At 48.8% G+C, this 22,891-nt stretch overlaps 1 protein-coding gene across 1 annotated transcript in view; it reads right to left on the bottom strand.

Moving 5' to 3' along the window:
- The window catches only part of cc2d1b (coiled-coil and C2 domain containing 1B), a 153,682-nt gene that overhangs the window by 8,936 nt on the left and 121,855 nt on the right, over positions 1–22,891 (bottom strand). Inside the window, exons 17-22 of the mRNA XM_072510886.1 lie at positions 21,110–21,226; positions 14,083–14,156; positions 12,659–12,717; positions 12,320–12,371; positions 11,462–11,561; positions 1,009–1,099 (exon numbers count right to left, since the gene is read on the bottom strand). Coding sequence (XP_072366987.1) covers positions 1,009–1,099; positions 11,462–11,561; positions 12,320–12,371; positions 12,659–12,717; positions 14,083–14,156; positions 21,110–21,226 — 493 coding nt within the window. The remainder of the gene's footprint in view (positions 1–1,008; positions 1,100–11,461; positions 11,562–12,319; positions 12,372–12,658; positions 12,718–14,082; positions 14,157–21,109; positions 21,227–22,891) is intronic.

Here is a 22,891-nt window from a genome sequence, read left to right as displayed (position 1 = left end):
TGCACTATGTTTAATTTGTGTCTTGACTTCTATTTTTGTACTGTACAATGTCACTTTTTCGATATGCCCAAAATACCTCAATAAAATTGTTTGTTATAAAATAAAAGCTTCTTGAGTATTGTTGGAGCTGCACTCATCCAGACAAGTGAACAATATTCCATCACACTCCTTATTTAGGCCTTGTAGATGGTAGACAAGCTTTGGGAAGTCAAGAGGTTGAGTTACTTGCCACAGAATTCTCTAACTTGTTCTTTCAGTCACAGCATTCATACAACTGGTCCAATTCAGTTTCTGATCAATGGTAACCCCCAGGATGTTGATAGTGGGATATTCGGTGATGGTAATACCATTGAATGTCAAGGATAGTTACATTCTCTCTTGTTAGAGATGGTGATTGGCTGGCACTTGTGTTGGGTAAATGTTACTCGCCACATATCAGCTCAAGCCTGGTCTTGCTACATGAAGTGGAGATGCCGGCGCTGGACTGGGGTGAGATCAGTAAAAAGTCTTACAACACCAGGTTAAAGGTCAACATGTTTGTTTCGCTGTCACTAGCTACATGAAGGCATGGATTGCTTCAGTATCTGAGCTGTTATGAATTATGCTGAACATTGTACAGTGAACATTCGCACTGCTGACCTCATGATGGAGGGAAGGTCATTGACAAAGCATCTAAGGAAGCAGCCTTTACGTGGCCAATAATTGGCCACTTCAGGGTCTCAACTTGGGCAAAGGCAGGAAGGGCTGACCTGAAATTTGCCCACCCCACCTAAAATTGTGGGAAGGTCACACTTACTGCAACTAGTAGAAGTGTGCATAGCAGCTAAATACTAGAATGGCGCAGCTCTGAGTAATTCAGAAGTGAAAGGTCTCACGCTCAACACAAAAGAAAAAAAATGTTAAAAATATTATTTTGAGTGAACGATATTTAACAGAACTTTTAAAGTACTGATGCAAGGGATCCTTGTAATGGTTTCAAGTATTGCTTACTTTAAAACATAACCTTACCTCAACAATTTCTCTGACCTCGCATTCGGTTTCTAATTTGTCTAGTTTTAACTGTGCAGTTCCCACTGGTTTGTCACTCCTTAAAAATCCACTGAAATAAATCAAAGCAATTACATTATGTCTAACAGAAATAATCTTGCAACACAAGTGTTTCACTGCCCTATAGTAACGTACTAAAAATACATAACTGTACAACAGTGGCTGAGTAATACAAGTACAAGATTAGAGCATTACAACATTACAATCTAAAGCGAGCAACATAGATAAAGGGGAAGCAGTAGATGTAATATATTATGATTTCCAAAAAATGTTCGATCAGGACCCACACAAACAGTTACTTAATAAGATAAGAGCATTGGGGTAATATATTGTCATGGTGAGAGGATTGGCAAACAAAAGACAGAGTTGGAATAAGAGGGGCATTTTCAGAATGGGAATCTGCAACTAGTGGAGTGCCACAAGGAACAGTGCTGGGGCACAATTATTTACAAAATGCATGAATGACCTGGAATACTGTGAACAGTTTTGGTCTCCTTATCGAAGGAAAGATATACTGGCATTGGAGGCCGTCCAGAGAAAGTTAACTAGGCTGATCCTGGGTATGAAGGAATTTTCTTATGAGGGGAGGTTGTGTAGGTTGGATCTGCTTCATTGGAGTTTAGATCATGGCACTGTATTGAGTATATATCATGCCCAATGAAGGCATAATCTTAACTTTGTGCATTTTCTGGAATTTCGCTTTACTTTGAAAATGGATACTAACATGTACGGCTGCCAGAGGTCAGTGCAATTAGTGCACAGAGGATTAATCCATGGTTGAAAATGCTTCTGGGAAGTTCTCAGATGCTAATGGATTTCCCAGGTGCAAAGGGACTATCCTTCCCAGTTCAGTGGCAAAGATATAAAAAAAAACAATGGCTGCCATATGTGTTGGAGCCTTGAGATTGGAGTATTAATTCAGGTCTTTCAGTGAGCTAATCATAGTAGGCATCTTGATTGATAACCTGTTATATTCCCATTGTATGTCAATCACCCTGGTTCCACTCCATTATGTAGACAATGGGAGGCACTGAATCTTGCCACCTAGTGACTGAAACCAGCTGCAGATAACACATTTATTATCCCCAGAACCAGAGAGAGCAGCTAGTTAGTCTACACAAGGACATCAGCAGCAGCCAAAGGCAGTAAGATCATTGCCTTTTTAAAAACCTGCAGCCTGTTCCTTTTACAAATCCCACGACCTCCCTGCAAGAAAACTACAGATCACTCACTCTGTGCCCAGCTGAACATTCATCTCTTCAAGGGTTTTTGCAGTAATGGTGATATACTACTCCAGCTATTGAACCCACCTAAATTACCCTGAGCGAAAATGCTCCCTTCAATGGGCCCACATCTGTTTTTCTCACGATGAGCCAAACTATGAACTATTATTTTGTTTACAAATTGTAAATATGCACTATTCTCTCTCATATGTATGTGCATCAGTGGCAGTGAACTTTCACAGTGAATGCATGAATACATAATCTTTATTTAAACCCCCCAAAACTTGCTGCTGTCATTTAAATTGACCATGCACACACTGGGGGTTAAGAAACACACAGACGCATCTTCCTTTTAAAAAACCACACTAATTACAAACAGTAGGACATGGGTTTCTGTTCACTTCAAACCTGTCCATAACAGTATGATAGATCACAGGGTTACAGTTGCAATGTTGCTTATAGTCAATATCTGATCTGAACTTACCATGAGACATTAGTTATATCTTCATATGATAGGGAGAAATACACACGCACAGAAACGCCACTCATCCCAGGATGCTTTCCTAGTGATTAACTACAATACAGGACTGGCAATAGCCACCTTGGCGTAATTCTCCAGTGCATTTTCTGTTGAGAGTGGTGTGTGCCATGGAGAAACTGGAAGGTGTGGCAAAAGATGTGTACACCGTCTAGGCTCCTAATCTCTTTGGAGGAAAGAGCCATTTATTAGAGCAGGGCTTCCCGAAATTTCCTCCCACAAAACTCTTTTGACCTCCAAGAATTCTGACGGAACATGCTTATTACGTTGAAGAATTAAACCACAAAAGATTGATTTTGTGCAACAGATATGAACATACAAAATTTCTTATACGGAAACATTTATTATAATTAAAAAGTCCTCTTATGCAACAAAGTACCTAAATCATACATCCTTATTGTCCCCCCCCCCACACACACCCACACACCCTCCACACACACACAGATACCCCCCCTCCACACACACACACACACACACCTCCTCCACACACACATCCCCCCCCACACACACACACATCCCCCCCCACACACATTCCCCCCCCCACACACACACACCCTCCACACACACACACACACACCCTCCACACACACACACACACACCCTCCACACACACACACACACCCTCCACACACACACACACACCCCCTCCACACACACACACACACCCTCCACACACACACACACACCCTCCACACACACACACACACCCTCCACACACACACACACCCTCCACATACACACACCCCCTCCACACACACACCTCCTCCACACACACACCTCCTCCACACACACACCTCCTCCACACACATACAACCTCCTCCACACACTCACACACCCTCCACACTCACACACCCTCCACACTCACACACCCTCCACACTCACACACCCTCCACACTCACACACACCCTCCACACACACACACACCCTCCACACACACACACACACCCTCCACACATCCCCCACACATACACATACACCCACCCCCACACACAGCCCCCCCACACACACACACCCTCCACACACACACACCCTACACACAAACACCCTCACACCCTCCACACACACACCTCCTCCACACACACACACAACCTCCACACACACACACACCCCTCCACACACACACACCCTCCACACACACACATCCCCCCCACACACACACATCCCCCCCCACACACACACCATCCACACACACACCCTCCACACACACACACCCCCCTCCACACACACACACACCCTCCACACACACACACCCTCCACACACACACATCACCCCCACACACACATCACCCCCCCACACACATCACCCCCCCCCCCACACACACACACACACACACACACACATCCCCCCTCACATACACCCCACACACACACACCCTCCACACAAACACACAACCCCCCCACACACAAACCCCGCCCCACACACACAACCCCCCCCACACACACAACCCCCCCACACACACACAACCCCCCCACACACACACAACCCCCCCCACACACACACAACCCCCCCCACACACACACAATCCCCCCCACACACACAATCCCACACACACACAATCCCCCACACACACACAATCCCCCCACACACACACACAATCCCCCCACACACACACACACAATCCCCCCACACACACACACAATCCCCCCACACACACACACAATCCCCCCACACACACACACAATCCCCCCACACACACACACAATCCCCCCCCACACACACACACAATCCCCCCACACACACACACAATCCCCCCACACACACACACAATCCCCCCCCACACACACAATCCCCCCCCACACACACAATCCCCCCCCACACACACAATCCCCCCACACACACACAATCCCCCCACACACACACAATCCCCCCACACACACACAATCCCCCCACACACACACAATCCCCCCACACACACACAATCCCCCCACACACACACAATCCCCCCACACACACACAATCCCCCCACACACACACAATCCCCCCACACACACACAATCCCCCCACACACACACAATCCCCCCACACACACACAATCCCCCCACACACACACAATCCCCCCACACACACACAATCCCCCCACACACACACAATCCCCCCACACACACACAATCCCCCCACACACACACAATCCCCCCACACACACACAATCCCCCCACACACACACAATCCCCCCACACACACACAATCCCCCCACACACACACAATCCCCCCACACACACAATCCCCCCACACACACACAATCCCCCCACACACACACAATCCCCCCACACACACACAATCCCCCCACACACACACAATCCCCCCACACACACACAATCCCCCCACACACACACAATCCCCCCCCACACACACAATCCCCCCACACACACACAATCCCCCCACACACACACAATCCCCCCCCACACACACAATCCCCCCCCACACACACAATCCCCCCACACACACACAATCCCCCCACACACACACAATCCCCCCACACACACACAATCCCCCCACACACACACAACCCCCCCACACACACACAGCCCCCCCACACACACACAGCCCCCCCACACACACAGCCCCCCCACACACACAGCCCCCCCACACACACCGACACCCCCCCCACACACCGACACCCCCCCCCCCACACACACACAACCCCCCTCCACACACACACACAACCCCCCCCACACACACATACACACACACAACCCCCCCCACACACACATACACACACACAACCCCCCCACACCCTCCCCCCCCCCCACAAACACACAATCCCCCCCCACACACACAATCCCCCCCCACACACACAATCCCCCCACACACACACAATCCCCCCACACACACAATCCCCCCCCACACACACAATCCCCCCACACACACACAATCCCCCCACACACACACAATCCCCCCACACACACACAATCCCCCCACACACACACAACCCCCCCACACACACAGCCCCCCCACACACACAGCCCCCCCCACACACACAGCCCCCCCACACACACAGCCCCCCCCACACACACAGCCCCCCCCACACACACCGACACCCCCCACACACACCGACACCCCCCCCCACACACACACAACCCCCCTCCACACACACACACAACCCCCCCCACACACACATACACACACACAACCCCCCCCCACACACACATACACACACACAACCCCCCCACACCCTCCCCCCCCCACAAACACACACAACCCCCCCCCCCCCACACATACAATCCAAATCCCCTGTGGCACCATCGATAACACATGAGGCAAGACGTAGAGAACTCAATCGAGGCTTTATTGAGCAGACTTGTTCCCCAGCAGCTCAGTTACAGAATGCCGCTGCTGGGAGAAACTGGGTTATTATACCCCGCCTTTCTGGGTGGAGCCCAGTAGGCGGCAGATCCAATTAGGACCCAGTATCTGTCCACCAATAGCCCCTCGGCATCATGGTGTACCGTATTACCCCTAATACATACCACCACATTCACCCCTTGTTAAAAAGGAACCCGGCGGGGTGGTGGATGGTATGGTGGTAGGGGTTTACAGGGTCGGTATGGTGCCTTAACCATTAACTATGTACAACAATGCCGCTTTTACTGGGCCACTGAATTATTTACATCTTAAACCGATTCGATGAGCCGAGAGGGTGCCCTGGTCGCCCTTTCCGATCGTCTCAGCCCAGGTGGTGGTGGTGCTGGCTCGGGTCCGGTCGACTCTGGGAGCATCGCGCTGTCCATCCCTGTTTGCTTACTCCTGGGCGGGCCTGGGAGGAGGACCGATCCCCTCGGGAAGGGGGTGGCTGTGGGGTGCACCGGCGGGTGTGAAGGGGTGGTGATTGGTGTTGGGGGGGTGTGGGGCGCTCCGGCGGGCGCCAGGTCCCGCAGAGAGACCGTGTCCTGTCGGCCGTCTGGGTACACCACGTAGGCGTACGGCGGGTTTGCGCGGGTCTGATTTGTGCGCCCGCACATGTTTCCGGAGCAGGATGGATCCCGGGGCTGCCAGCCAGGTCGGAAGTGACGTTCCAGAGGCAGACTTCCTAGGGAAGACAAGGAGGCACTCGTGAGGCGTTTGGTTAGTGGTGGTGCACAGCAGGGACCGGATAGAGTGAAGGGCATCCGGGAGGACTTCCTGCCAGCGGGAAGTTGGGAGACTCCTAGACCGTAGGGCCAGTAGGACGGTCTTCCAGACCATTCCGTTCTCCCTCTCTACCTGCCCGTTCCCCCGGGGGTTGTAGCTGGTCATCCAGCTCGAGACTATGCCCTTGCTGAGCAGGAATTGACGCAGTTCGTCACTCATGAAGGAGGACCCCGTATCGCTATGGATGTAGGCGGGGAAACCGAACAAGGTAAGGATGGTGCAGAGGGCTTTAATAACCGTGGCCGCGGTCATGTCGGGGCTGGGGATGGCGAAGGGGAAACGGGAGTATTCGTCAACGACGTTAAGAAAGTACGTCTTGCGATCGGTGGAGGGAAGGGGGCCTTTGAAATCCAAACTGAGGCGTTCAAAGGGACGGGAAGCCGTTATCAGGTGCGCTCTATCTGGCCTGAAAAAATGCGGTTTGCGCTCTGCAGATTTGGCAGTTCCTGGTGACTGTTCGGACCTCCTCGACGGAGTACGGGAGGTTGCGGGCCTTTATGAAGTGGTAGAAATGAGTGACCCCCGGGTGGCAGTGGTCCTCGTGGAGGGCTTGGAGACGGTCCACTTGCGCGTTGGCACATGTGCCGCGAGATAGGGCATCGGACGGCTCGTTCAGCTTTCCGGGACGGTACAAGATCTCATAATTGTAGGTGGAGAGTTTGATCCTCCACCACAGGATCTAGTCGTTTTTTTATCTTGCCCCGCTGTGCATTATCGAACATGAAGGCTACCGACCGTTGGTCACTGAGGAGAGCAAATCTCCTACCGGCCAGGTAATGCCTCCAATGTCGCACAGCTTCCACTATGGCTTGGGCCTCCTTTTCTACTGAGGAGTGGCGAATTTCTGAAGCGTGAACGGTCCGGGTGAAAAAGGCCACGGGTCTGCCCGCTTGGTTGAGAGTGGCCACCAGAACTACGTCGGATGCGTCGCTCTCGACTTGGAAGGGGTGGGACTCGTCGATGGCGCGCATCGTGGCCTTTGCAATATCCACTTTGATGCGGCTGAAGGCCTGGCGGGACTCTGTCGACAGGGGAAAAGTAGTGGACTGGATTAGTGGGCGGGCCTTGTCTGTGTATTGGGGAACCCACTGGGCGTAATAAGAAAAGAAGCCCAGGCAGCGTTTCAGGGCTTTGGCACAGTGAGGGAGAGGGAACTCCATGAGGGGGCGCATGCATTCAGGGTCGGGGCCTATCACTCCATTACGCACTACGTAGCCAAGGATGGCTAGACGGTCGGTGCTAAACACGCATTTTTCCTCGTTGTAGGTGAGGTTGAGGGTGTTAGCGGCCTAGCGGAATTTTCGGAGGTTGGCGTCGTGGTCCTGCTGGTCGTGGCCGCAGATGGTGACGTTGTCGAGGTACGGGAACGTGGCCCGTAAACCGTGCTGGTCAACCATTCGGTCCATCTCCCGTTGGAAGACAGAGACTCCGTTCGTGACGCCGAATGGAACCCTTAAAAAGTGGTATAGCCGCCCGTCTGCTTCGAAGGCAGTGTACTTGCGGTCACCGGGGCGCATGGGGAGCTGGTGGTAGGCGGACTTAAGGTCCACGGTGGAGAAGACCTTGTACTGTGCAATCCGATTGACCATGTCGGATATGCAGGGAAGAGGGTACACGCATCTAGCTGCGTGTACCTGTTGATGGTCTGACTGTAGTTTACGACCATCCTCTGCTTCTCCCCGGTCTTCACAACTACCACCTGGGCTCTCCAGGGACTATTGCTGGCCTGGATTATGCCTTCCTTCAGCAGCCGCTGGACTTCGGACCGGATAAACATGCGGTCCTGGGTGCTGTATCGTCTGCTCCTAATGGCGACGGGCTTGCAATCCGGGGTGAGGCTCACAAACAAGGAAGGCGGTTCAACCTTGAGGGTCGCGAGGCCGCAGATAGTCAGTGGGGGTATAGGGCTGCCAAATTTGAATGTTAAGCTCTGGAGGTTGCATTGGAAATCCAACCCCAGGAGCGTGGGAGCGCAGAGGTGGGGGAGGACATACAGCCGGTAATTTTTGAACTCTCTCCCCTGCACCGTTAGGTTTGAGATGCAGAACCCTTTGATTGCAACGGAGTGGGACCCTGCCGCCAGGAACATTTTTTGGGTGCTTGGGCGAATTACAAGGGAACAGCGTCTTACCGTGTCCAGATGAATAAAACTCTCCGTGCTCCCAGAGTCGATCAAACACGGCGTCTCGTGCCCGTTCACCAGCACCTTCGTTGTTGCTGTCTGGAGCGTCCGGGGCTGCAACTGGTCCAGGGTCACCAATGCCAAACGTGGTTGCTGCATCTGGTCATTGTCTTCAGGCAGCGTGGAGCCGTCCACGCTGGGGTCCTTGCCTGTCAGCCAAGATGGCGGCGTCCATGGATCGCACGCTGTCTGGGGTGGATAAAATGGCCGCTCCCATGGGTCGCACGCGGCCAGGGGTGGACAAAATGGCCGCTCCCATGGATCGCACGCGGCCCGCGGGTAACAAGATGGCGGCGCCCGTCCCCCCTCGTGGCGTCCGGGGTCCAAAATGGCGGTACCCGTCGGCCGCACATGGGTCGCTTGAGGGGGGGGGGGTGAGTCCGTGGTCCCGTTTCATCCCCGGAGATAGCGGCGACCCCCCAGGACTGGCACACCGCTGCGTAGTGCCCCTTTTTGCCGCAGCTTTTACAGGTGGCCAAGCGGGCCGGGCAGCGCTGGCGGGGGTGTTTCGGCTGCCCGCAAAAATAGCAGCGGGGCCCCGCCGGGTGGTCTGGGATTCTGGCCGCGCACGCTTGCGGGGGGGTGGGGGGTGCCGGGGGGTCAATCGCGGCGGGGGTCCACGGAGCCCAAGGGGCTGTAGCGCGGTCGGGGGCTGTAGCGCGGTCGGGGGCGTAGGCGCGGGCGTTTTGGGAGGCCACGTCGAGGGAGGCCGCAAGGGCCCGTGCCTCTGTGAGTCCGAGAGAGTCTTTTTCTAAAAGTCTCTGGCGAATTTGCGATGATGCCTAACCTGCTACATACGCGTCTCTGATCAGGAGCTCCGTGTGCTCATTCGCCGTTACTGCCGGGCAGTTGCAGTTTCTTCCCAGGATCAGTAGAGCATTGTAGAATTCGTCTAGCGATACCCCGGGGATTTGTCGTCTCGTCGCGAGCTGATGGCGTGCATAGACCTGGTTGTCGGGCCGAATGTAGGTCTCTTTCAGCAAGGTGATCGCCGCTGGGAAATCTTCCGCGTCCTCGATAAGCGAGTAGATTTCGGGACTCACCCTGGAATGTAGGACCTGCACCTTCTGGTCTTCTGTTGGTCTGCCGGGAGCCGTTCGGAGGTATCCCTCAAAGCACGCCAGCCAATGCTTAAACGCCGATGCTGAGTTAGCTGCTTGGGGGCCGATTCGCAGGCACTCCGGGGCCTGCTAATCACGTTCATATATTTTGGTCCTGTCCAAAGCTAGAGGATTACTGGAAGGAAGTTTTTAGGGTAATTTCTAAAGTGGTGCACATGAAACTGGACCCGGGCGGCCATATTCTGGGTGTCAGACCAGCCAGGGTTGGAAACGGGTGCGGAGGCAGATGTTGTAGCCTTCACCGCGTGGATCGCCCGAAGGCAGATCCTGATGGGATAGAGAGCAACCTCTCCACCCTGTGCCCTGGCGTGGCGGGGGGACTTGTTGGAATTCTTGACTCTTGAGAAGGTTAAGTTTGAACTGAGGGGAAGGATGGAGGGGTTCTACAATTCATGGACATTATTCATTATGCAATTTCAAGAACTGGATAACTTCGAACATTAGTTGGGGCGTGTGGGTGGGAGGCTTGGGGGGGGGGAGGGGGGGCTGTGTGTGTTAATGGCAACTATGGGTGATCCCTAATTCCTTTTTGTCATTTGTTTGTGTGAACATGCAGGCTAATGTTTAGGGTTTGGTGGGAGAATGGGATCGTTGTTATTGATATGGGGATTGACATATTTGTTACTGATTATTGTTTATTGTTGGTGGGTGTAAATTTGGGAGAAAATGTGAAAAAGGAAGAGAGTAAAAATATTTTTTTAAAAAGGGGCAATTTAGCGGGGCCAATCCACCTACACACCTTTGGGTTCTGGGGGTGTGACCCATGCAGACACAGGGAGTGTGCGCAAACACCACACGGACAGTGACCTGGGGCCGGGATTGAACCTGGATCCTAGGCGCCGTGAGGCAGCAATGCTAACTACTGAGCCACCCATTGGATAAACAGATTAACAGCATTTTTCTAATTTTATATATCATTCTGGCCTATCATGGAACCCCTGGATGTATCTACCGGAACCCAGTTTTGGAACTCTAGATTAGAGGAGTCTTATTTTAAAATAAACATTGGTGAGTTAGCAACGTTACACTGTTACGATAATTGCCAAATATTGTAAAAATATACGTAACAAATAGGAAAAAATATTTCAAAAGAAACTCTTCCTGCTCCATTCCCAAGCACAAATTATGCAGAAAATTATTTTATTACACCTCGGCATCATCATAGTAAAACCAGGTACGCTTAGACTGTTATGCAGATTACATTACCATTGCTGTCCTTACCCCTTATGAAATATTTCAAATTTAATTCCTTTGGTCTGAATTATTCGCTTAAATCCTCGATGATTTCTGTTAATATTGAGCATAAAACTCTGATTATATTCTGGAAGAAACAAAAACACTTCTAAGAGAAAAACATATGGCACATAGAACATTGTAGAGCTTGCATAAAACATGGCAAAAGGATACATTTTCAGATTCCAGATTGATCTCAGCTATGAAATAGACTGATAACTAATCACAACAGGAAAATCTCTTATTTTGAAAAGTAATTACATGGCATTGCAATTTTAACACTGTATTCATTCTAATTCAAAACACAGGTCCTTCACATATTACTCCAGATTTATCATAGAGTTATTTAAGATTAACCAACACAGGAAGAAGGACATGGTTACATTAACGATTAATCTGGGCATAAAGTCAATACAAGGATGAGGAAAATAGTCCCAAATTTAATTGAACAGATTAGAAAACAGAACAATTGAAAAATGTAGGGAGTATCATTAAAAAAAGCTATGCTTTGTTTATGGCTCTGGTTTCCTCCCACAGTCCCATGATGTGTAGGCTAGGTGGATTGGCTATGCTTAAAAATTGCCCCTTAGTGTCCAAAGATGTGCAGGTTAGGTGAGGTTATGGGGATAGGCTGGGAAGTGAGTCTAGGTAGGGTGCTCTTTCATGTGGAGGGGGGGACGGTGCAGACTTGATGGGCCAAATGGCCTCCTTTTGCATATAGGGATTCAATGAAAAATATATTGTTGTAAACTACAGTTATTCAAATTTAAAATAATTAATCTGAACAAAAATTATATGAACATACAGCTTCTCCCCAAAGATAGAGAGAAGTTAATTGTCCCATACCTGGACAATTAGTATTCTTGATCACGGTTGTTTTGTTTCGTTGGGCTTGCTCCTGTTTCAAAAAAAAAAGGCGGCTGTAGCTTATGGTCAACAGTATAATTGATATATTTTCAATTTATAAAGTTTTGTTTTGTGAATAATTACTGAACGACACAAGAATTGTGAACATTCATATTCAACTAGTTAAAATGAACAGAATTTATTCGCAATGAAGTAGTGATTCACATTTGTATATTACTTCTGTATTCTCTGGAATTAAGCACAGTCTGAAAGATAAAATCATTATTGCTCGGTTGCAATAAGAATGTAAAAATTTAAATTTAAATTAATTGTACTCACAGTACTAGGATATTGAAATTCAAATTTTATAAAAGCATCAAGGTCATGTGTTGCCACACCTGTGCAAAATGAAACAAAACAAGTTGTTTCCCAGTAGGAATTAACTCATCAAGATCACAACACAGAAAGAAAATTCAACTTAAATTCATAAATGTGTTGTCAATTTAAAAAAATAATTTTATAGACATTTAGCAACGGGTTTTATAAATAAGACAAGCCAAGGTTATTCAGAGCACGCCATGCAGGATTACATACAGTAATATCATGCCACATTTACAATTTAGTTTCGACAACATATTTAAAAAGAAACAATGCATTTGACTTGACACTTGAGGCAACACTCTGGAAAAACAATCTGTCTGAAACACAAAATCTTATATAATTCTATTCTCTCTCAATTTGGAATTTCAAACTTATTTTATATAATTTTCTCAATTAATACATCATTCGTATTCTCGCAAGGGCGGTACTGAATACCTCCATGGTCTGACAGATTTTTGTTAATCAAAGAGTGTAAAGGGATAAAGAGTAAAGTTGGGTACGTGTAGCTAGGTTGCAGGTCAGCCATGATCTCTCAGAATGATGGAACAGGCTCAAGTGACTAAATGACCCATTCCTGTTCCTATATTCATAGCTGCTCCCACGATTTTGCACAAATAATTTTCTAAAATTCTCCACAGCATATTACTTTAATCTTCTCCTAAGAATGAAGTATTTAAGTGACATTGCCACAAATAGTTGGGGAGAATGACATTTATCTTCAGGTGAACACCTGTGTTAATTAAAGGCTGGATTACAATTACACACTGTCCAAATGACACAACATATTTGAATCTTTTGACTTTTTGTATAACTAATAATGGTCTCGTGTCCTATGCCATTGCCTGAAGATGCTGACTGACAATGGTTTACAATTCTTTGACCGCCAGCTATTCTCCCATATATAGTTTTCCATTTTATTAATCTAGGCTGTAGTCAAAACAACAAGATATGTTATAAGGAAATGTGTAATCTAATTCATAAACCAATATGTGTTTTTGTAATAGGAGACTGTTAAGTTCATCATTGTAGCACAGTGGTTAGCACTGTTGCTTCACAGCACCAGGGTCCCAGGTATGATTCCCGGCTTGGGTCACTGTTTGTGCGGAGTCTGCACATTCTCCGTGACTGTGTGGGTTTCCTCCGGGTGTTCCGGTTTCCTCCCACATGTCCTGAAAGTGCTGTTAGGTAGTTTGGGCATTCTGAATTCTCCCTCTGTGTACCCGAACAGGCGCCGGAATGTGGCGACTAGGGGCTTTCACAGCAACTTCACTGCAGTGTTAATGTAAGCCTACTTGTGACAATAAAGATTATTATTTATTATTAGTCATTATCAGCTACTTTTGCATTATACTAGTGTTGGACAGAGCTCCATTTGGTCTTACCTGAAGGTGCAGGGAGATTAATTCCTTTTACAATGAAGAGAAGCATTTCAGTACTGCTGATGTCTGAAAATATGCTACAAAATAAAGCACAGTAATTTGGTCTTGCTAGAAACTGATGAATCATAAATCGAAACATACAATGAGTTTAACAGCAAGTTAAACAGGCATCATAGAAAGGAATGAAGCAATATTGGTCTCTGAAAAGCTACTCAGTAATAGACTAATTACCAAATTCCCCAAATTACCAATTTTGAATTTATGGCATTAATCCTCACAGGTGTCAAACTTCAACAAGGATTCAGTTGGGTAACCCCCATTAACTCACATGTGAAGCTATCCAAGTGTCTTGATACCTACGAAACTCAAATTTCTTTTTTTTTTTTTAAATAAATATTTTATTGAAAATTTTTGGTCAACCAACACAGTACATTGTGCATCCATTACACAATATTATAACAACACAAATAACAATGACCTATTTTATAAACAAAAAATGAATAAATAATAAATAACAAAAATGAAAACTAGCCCTAATTGGCAACTGCCTTGTCCCAAGTAACACTCTCCAAAAATATAATTTAACAGTCCAATATATAATTATCTGTAGCAACGACCTATACATATTATACAGTATATATTAACAACCCTGAGAGTCCTTCTGGTTCCTCCTCCCCCACCCCCCCCTCCCCCCCCGATCCTGGGCTGCTGCTGCTGCCTTCTTTTTTCCATTCCGTCTATCTTTCTGCGAGGTATTCGACGAACGGTTGCACCGCCTGGTGAACCCTTGAGCCGACCCCCTTAGGACGAACTTAATCCGCTCTAGCTTTATAAACCCCGCCATGTCATGTCATTTATCCAGGTCTCCACCCCCGGGGGCCTGGCGTCTTTCCACATTAGCAATATCCTGCGCCGGGCTACTAGGGACGCAAAGGCCAAAACATCGGCCTCTCTCGCCTCCTGCACGCCCGGCTCTTGTGCAACCCCAAATATAGCCAACCCCCAGCTTGGTTCGACCCGGACTCCTACTACTTTTGAAAGCACCTTTGTCACCCCCATCCAAAACCCCTGTAGTGCCGGGCATGACCAAAACATATGGGTATGATTCGCTGGGCTTCTCGAGCACCTCGCACACCTATCCTCCACCCCAAAAAATTTACTGAGCCGTGCTCCAGTCATATGCGCCCTGTGTAATACCTTCAACTGAATCAGGCTTAGCCTGGCACACGAGGACGACGAGTTTACCCTGCTTAGGGCATCTGCCCACAGCCCCTCCTCGATCTCCTCCCCCAGCTCTTCTTCCCATTTCCCTTTTAGTTCATCTACCATAGTCTCCCCTTCGTCCCTCATTTCCCTATATATATCTGACACCTTACCATCCCCCACCCATGTCTTTGAGATCACTCTGTCCTGCACCTCTTGTGTCAGGAGCTGCGGGAATTCCCTCACCTGTTGCCTCGCAAAAGCCCTCAGTTGCATATACCTGAATGCATTCCCTTGGGGCAACCCATATTTCTCGGTCAGCGCTCCCAGACTCGCGAACTTCCCATCCACAAACAGATCTTTCAGTTGCGTTATTCCTGCTCTTTGCCACATTCCATATCCCCCATCCATTCCCACAGGGACAAACCTATGGTTGTTTCTTATCGGGGACCCCCCCAAGGCTCCAGTCTTTCCCCTATGCCGTCTCCACTTTCCCCAAATCTTCAGTGTAGCCACCACCACCGGGCTTGTGGTGTAGTTCCTCGGTGAGAACGGCAATGGGGCTGTCACCATAGCCTGTAGGCTAGTCCCCCTACAGGACGCCCTCTCTAATCTCTTCCACGCCGCTCCCTCCTCCTCTCCCATCCACTTACTCACCATTGAAATATTAGCGGCCCAATAATACTCACTTAGGCTCGGTAGTGCCAGCCCCCCCCTATCCCTGCTACACTGTAAGAATCCCTTCCTCACTCTCAGGGTCTTCCCGGCCCACACAAAACCCATAATGCTCTTTTCAATCCTTTTTAAAAAAGCCTTCGTGATCACCACCGGGAGGCACTGAAACACAAAGAGGAATCTCGGGAGGACCACCATCTTAACCGCCTGCACCCTCCCTGCCAGTGACAGGGATACCATATCCCATCTCTTGAAATCCTCCTCCATCTGTTCCACCAACCGCGTTAAATTTAACCTATGCAATGTGCCCCAATTCTTAGCTATCTGGATCCCCAGGTAACGAAATTCCCTTGTTACCTTCCTCAACGGTAGATCCTCTATTTCTCTACTCTGCTCCCCTGGATGCACCACAAACAACTCACTTTTCCCCATGTTCAATTTATACCCTGAAAAATCCCCAAACTCCCCAAGTATCCGCATTATTTCTGGCATCCCCTCCGCCGGGTCCGCCACGTATAGTAGCAAATCGTCCGCATACAAAGATACCCGGTGTTCTTCTCCTCCCCTAAGTACTCCCCTCCACTTCTTGGAACCCCTCAACGCTATCGCCAGGAGCTCAATCGCCAGTGCAAACAATAATGGGGACAGAGGGCATCCCTGCCTTGTCCCTCTATGGAGCCGAAAATATGCAGATCCCCGTCCATTCGTGACCACGCTCGCCATTGGGGCCCTGTACAACAGCTGCACCCATCTAACATACCCCTCTCCAAAACCAAATCTCCTCAACACCTCCCACAAATAATCCCACTCCACTCTATCAAATGCTTTCTCGGCATCCATCGCCACTACTATCTCCGTTTCCCCCTCTGGTGGGGCCATCATCATTACCCCTAACAACCTCCGTATATTCGTGTTCAGCTGTCTCCCCTTCACAAACCCAGTTTGGTCGTCGTGGACCACCCCCGGGACACATTCCTCTATTCTCATTGCCATTACCTTGGCCATTACCTTGGCCAGGATCTTGGCATCTACATTTAGGAGGGAAATAGGTCTATAGGACCCGCATTGTAGCGGGTCCTTTTCCTTCTTTAAGAGAAGCGATATCGTTGCTTCAGACATAGTCGGGGGCAGTTGTCCACTTTCCTTTAAGGTCCTCGTCAGTACCGGGGCGAGCAAGTCCACATATTTTCTATAGAATTCGACTGGGAATCCATCCGGTCCCGGGGCCTTTCCCGCCTGCATGCTCCTAATTCCTTTCACCACTTCTTCTACCTCGATCTGTGCTCCCAGTCCCACCCTTTCCTGCTCTTCCACCTTGGGAAATTCCAGCCGATCCAAGAAGCCCATCATTCTCTCCCTCCCATCCGGGGGGTTGAGCTTCATATAATTTTTTATAAAATGTCTTGAACACTCCATTCACTCTCTCCGCTCCCCGCTCCATCTCTCCTTCCTCATCCCTCACTCCCCCTATTTCCCTCGCTGCTCCCCTTTTCCTCAATTGGTGTGCCAGCAACCTGCTCGCCTTCTCCCCATATTCGTACTGTACACCCTGTGCCTTCCTCCATTGTGCCTCTGCAGTGCCTGTAGTCAGCAAGTCAAATTCTACATGTAGCCTTTGCCTTTCCCTGTACAGTCCCTCCTCCGGTGCTTCCGCATATTGTCTGTCCACCCTCAAAAGTTCTTGCAGCAACCGCTCCCGTTCCTTACTCTCCTGCTTCCCTTTATGTGCCCTTATTGATATCAGCTCCCCTCTAACCACCGCCTTCAACGCCTCCCAGACCACTCCCACCTGGACCTCCCCATTATCATTGAGTTCCAAGTACTTTTCAATGCACCCCCTCACCCTTAGACACACCCCCTCATCTGCCATTAGTCCCATGTCCATTCTCCAGGGTGGGCGCCCTCCTGTTTCCTCCCCTATCTCCAAGTCCACCCAGTGTGGAGCGTGATCCGAAATGGCTATAGCCGTATACTCCGTTCCCCTCACCTTCGGGATCAATGCCCTACCCAGCACAAAAAAGTCTATTCGCGAGTAGACTTTATGGACATAGGAGAAAAACGAGAACTCCTTACTCCTAGGTCTGCTAAATCTCCACGGGTCTACACCTCCCATCTGCTCCATAAAATCTTTAAGTACCTTGGCTGCTGCCGGCCTCCTTCCAGTCCTGGACTTCGACCTATCCAGCCCTGGTTCCAACACCGTATTAAAATCTCCCCCCATTATCAGCTTTCCCATCTCTAGGTCCGGAATGCGTCCTAGCATCCGCCTCATAAAATTGGCATCATCCCAGTTCGGGGCATATACGTTTACCAAAACCACCGTCTCCCCCTGTAGTTTGCCACTCACCATCACGTATCTGCCCCCGTTATCCGCCACTATAGTCTTTGCCTCGAACATTACCCGCTTCCCCACTAATATAGCCACCCCCCTGTTTTTCGCATCTAGCCCCGAATGGAACACCTGCCCCACCCATCCTTTGCGTAGCCTAACCTGGTCTATCAGTTTCAGGTGCGTTTCCTGTAACATAACCACATCTGCCTTAAGTTTCTTAAGGTGTGCGAGTACCCATGCCCTCTTTATCGGCCCGTTCAGCCCTCTCACGTTCCACGTGATCAGCCGAGTTGGGGGGCTTCCTACCCCCCCCCCCCCCTTGTCGATCAGCCATCACCTTTTTCCAGCTCCTCACCCGGTTCCCACGCAGCTGTATCTCCCCCAGGCGGTGCCCCCCCGCCCATCCTCTCCCATACCAGCTCCCCCCTCTCCCCAGCAGCAGCAACCCAGTAATTCCCCCCTCCCACCCCACCCCCCGCTAGTGTAATTACTCCCCCCATGTTGCTCCCAGAAGTCAGCAAACTCTAGCTGACCTCGGCTTCCCCCCGTGACCTCGGCTCGCACCGTGCGACGCCCCCTCCTTCCTGCTTCTCTATTCCCGCCATGATTATCATAGCGCGGGAACCAAGCCCGCGCTTCTCCCTTGGCCCCGCCCCCAATGGCCAACGCCCCATCTCCTCCACCTCCCCTCCTCCCCCCATCACCACCTGTGGAAGAGAGAAAAGTTACCACATCGCAGGATTAGTACATAAAACCCCTCTTTGCCCCCCACATTCGCCCCACCACTTTGTTCGAACGTTCTTTTTAATAACCCGCTCATTCCAGTTTTTCTTCCACAATAAAAGTCCACGCTTCATCCGCCGTCTCAAAGTAGTGGTGCCTCCCTCGACATGTGACCCATAGTCTTGCCGGTTGCAGCATTCCAAATTTTATCTTCTTTTTATGAAGCACCGCCTTGGCCCGATTAAAGCTCGCCCTCCTTCTCGCCACCTCCGCACTCCAATCTTGATAAACGCGGATCACCGCGTTCTCCCATTTACTGCTCCGAGTTTTCTTCGCCCATCTAAAGACCATTTCTCTATCCTTAAAACGGAGGAATCTCACCACTATGGCTCTGGGAATTTCTCCTGCTCTCGGTCCTCGCGCCATCACTCGGTATGCTCCCTCCACCTCCAACGGACCCGCCGGGGCCTCCGCTCCCATTAACGAGTGCAGCATCGTGCTCACATATGCCCCGACGTCTGCTCCCTCCACACCTTCAGGAAGACCAAGAATCCTCAGGTTGTTCCTCCTTGCGTTGTTTTCCAGTGCCTCCAACCTTTCCACACATCGTTTCTGATGTGCCTCCTGCGTCTCCGTCTTCACCACCAGGCCCTGTATGTCGTCCTCATTCTCGGCTGCCTTTGCCTTCACGACCCGAAGCTCCCGCTCCTGGGTCTTTTGTTCCTCCTTTAGCCCTTCGATCGCCTGTAGTATCGGGGCCAACAGCTCTTTCTACATTTCCTTTTTGATCTCTTCCACACAGCATTTCAAGAACTCTTGTTGTTCAGGGCCCCATGTTAAACTACCACCTTCCGACGCCATCTTGGTTTTTGCTTGCCTTCCTTGCCGTTGTTCTAAAGGATCCACTGCAATCTGGCCACTTTCTCCTCCTTTTTCCATCCGTATCCAGGGGGGATTCCCTTCTGGTTTACCGCACAGTGTTTTTAGCCGTCAAAATTGCCGTTGGGGCTCCTATCAAGAGCCCAAAAGTCCGTTTCACAGGGAGCTGCCGAAACGTGCGACTCAGCTGGTCATCGCCGCACCCGGAAGTCCACAAAACTCAAATTTCAACACAATACATTCAGTGGAGAAGACAACATTTAGGGGGGTAGAAGCAAAGGAAAGTACCTTTTGTTCAGTCTGTTCAATTTATTCAGTCAGATTACTGACAGTAATGTTGAAAAAAAAGTGTAATTTTCTTTTCTCCCTCCAATTTTTCTTCCCTCCCTATAAAATTGACAGTACGAAATTCTTGTAGGGCACCCTTTTTAGTTGCTACATAATGAATCACAAAACACGTAACAGATGGTTGTTTGAGGAGGCATCTTCTCAACTATGTATTTGGAAATCTGAGCATCACATTAATTTACAACAGTACAACAATGTGAAGGAAAACAAATATTTCTAAAACTGTCTCTCAAGATGTGTATGATGCTGGGTTTATTGCCCGTCTTCAACTACCCTTAGTAGTAGGATCCTTATACCGTTGAAGTCCTCATACCGATGGTTCTTCCAATACATTATTAGGTAAGGAATTTCAGAATTTCAACATTCCAATATTGAAGAAACAGACACCCTTTGTCCAAATCAGGATGGTGTTCGCCTTGGGAGGGGAACTTGCTGTTTTTGTCCTTCTCAGCAATGAAGGTTGGAGAGCTGGGAGATGTTTGTTTTGTTGAAAAAAGATTAGGGTGCTCATGACCAATTGATTTAGTAACAGGCGGTAACTATTGTTTGTCTTGCTGACTTCCTTTTGTTCAAATCGCAGTTTGCCATATTCTGTTACCTTTAAAGGGTGCAGAGAAGTTCTCAGTTATGAGATGTTTACCAATTGCCTTAGGTAGGCTTTTAAGTTTAATAGTCTCCAGATTGCAAAACCAAGATGATACATCCAGCTATCACAGAAATGTAGTTTCACCTTTGCAATCCAGACCAAAATAGACAATATTCAACAACCTTGGAGAAATTAATCTCGACTCTCAAATTATAAAATTAAATTTACTCCTTGAAACTGCAAGGTGCTAAAATTATAGAATTACGAAAAGCAAAGATCCATACCGTACTGTTTTAAAGGTTCTCTCCTCAAAATGGTACTTTGGTGGATCCAAACCTTGAGCTTGCCCCAGTTTGAAGATTTCAAGATTTTTTTTGCAATCTGCTGCCATCTTTTCAAATCTACAAAATGAGCAAATGTACATTTTTCCATATACTGTATGGAACTGGAGGCAAAAAAACTTTATAATTACTAATTAGTAATTCTTTGAGGAGGTAACTAAGTGTGCAGATGAAGGTAGAGCAGTTGATGTCGTATACATGGATTTTAGTAACGTGTTTGATAAGGTTCCCCATGGTCGGCTCATGAAGAAATTTACGAATACATTTTACTTTTAGTGTCCAAAAGAAAGGTTGGGTGGGGTTACTGGGTTACGGGGACAAGGGGGAGATGTGGGCTTAGGTAGCGTACTCTTTACAAGGGCCGGTGCAGACTCGACGGTCTCCGAATTGTCTCCTTCTGCACTGTAAATTCTATGATTCTATAAAGTAAGGAGGTGTGGGATAGAGGGAAATTTGGCCAACTGGATAAGTAACTGGCTATCACACAGAAGACAGAGGGTGGTGGTGGATGGAAAATTTTCAGACTGGAGCCCAGTTACCAGCGGTGTACCACAGGGATCAGTGCTGGGTCCTCTGCTATTTGTGATTTTTAATCAATGACTTGGAGGAGGGGGCTGAAGGGTGGGTCAGTAAATTTGCTGATGACACCAAGATTGGTGGAGTAGTGGATGAGGTGGAGGGCTGTTGTAGGCTACAAAGAGACATTGATAGGATGCAGAGCTGGGCCGGAAAATGGCAGATGGAGTTTAACCCTGATAAGTGCGAGGTGATTAATTTTGGTAGAAAAAATTTGAATGCGGATTACAGGGTCAACGGCAGGGTTCTGGGGAATGTGGAGGAACAGTGAGATCTTGGGGTTCATGTCCACAGATCTCTGAAGATTGCCACTCAAGTGGATAGAGCCGTGAAGAAGGCCTGTAGTGTGCTAGCGTTTATTAACAGGGGGCTTGAATTTAAGAGCCGTGGGGTTATGCTGCAACTGTACATGACCCTTGTGAGACCACATTTGGAGTATTGTGTGCAGTTCTGGTCACCTCACTATAGGAAGGATGTGGAAGCATTGGAAAGGGTGCAAAGGAAATTTACCAGGTTGCTGCCTGGTTTGCAGGATAGGTCTTATGAGGAAAGGTTGAGGGAGCTAGGGCTTTTCTCTTTGGAGCAGAGGAGGATGAGAGGCGACTTAATAGAGGTTTATAAGATGATGAGGGGGATAGATAGAGTGGACGTTCAGAGACTATTTCCTCAGGTGGATGTAGCTGTTACAAGGGGGCATAACTAGAAGATTCAGGATAGGAGATATGGGAGGGATGTCCAAGGTAGGTTCTTTACTCAGAGAGTGGTTAGGGTGTGGAATGGACTGCCTGCTGTGATAGTGGAGTCGGACACTTTAGGAAATTTCAAGCGGTTATTGGATAGGCACATGGAGCACACCAGAATGACAGGGAGTGGGATAGCTTGATCTTGGTTTCGGACAATGCTCGGCACAACATCGAGGGCCGAAGGGCCTGTTCTGTGCTGTTCTATGTTCTATGATGTCAGAATAACATGCATTGGTGCAAGGGTACTGTTAAACCAATGTCCATTTACAAGGGAATACAGGATGAACAGCAGAATCCTGGGAAGCATCGAGGATCAGAGATACCTTGGTGTGCATGTATGCCGGTCCCCTAAAGTAGTAGGACAGGTGGATACAGTGGTTAAGAAGGCATATGGTATTCTTGCCTT

Source organism: Scyliorhinus torazame, chromosome 7 (assembly GCF_047496885.1).
Source record: "Scyliorhinus torazame isolate Kashiwa2021f chromosome 7, sScyTor2.1, whole genome shotgun sequence".
NCBI classification, from domain to species: domain Eukaryota; kingdom Metazoa; phylum Chordata; class Chondrichthyes; order Carcharhiniformes; family Scyliorhinidae; genus Scyliorhinus; species Scyliorhinus torazame.
This window is presented reverse-complemented; position numbering and strand designations above follow the sequence as displayed.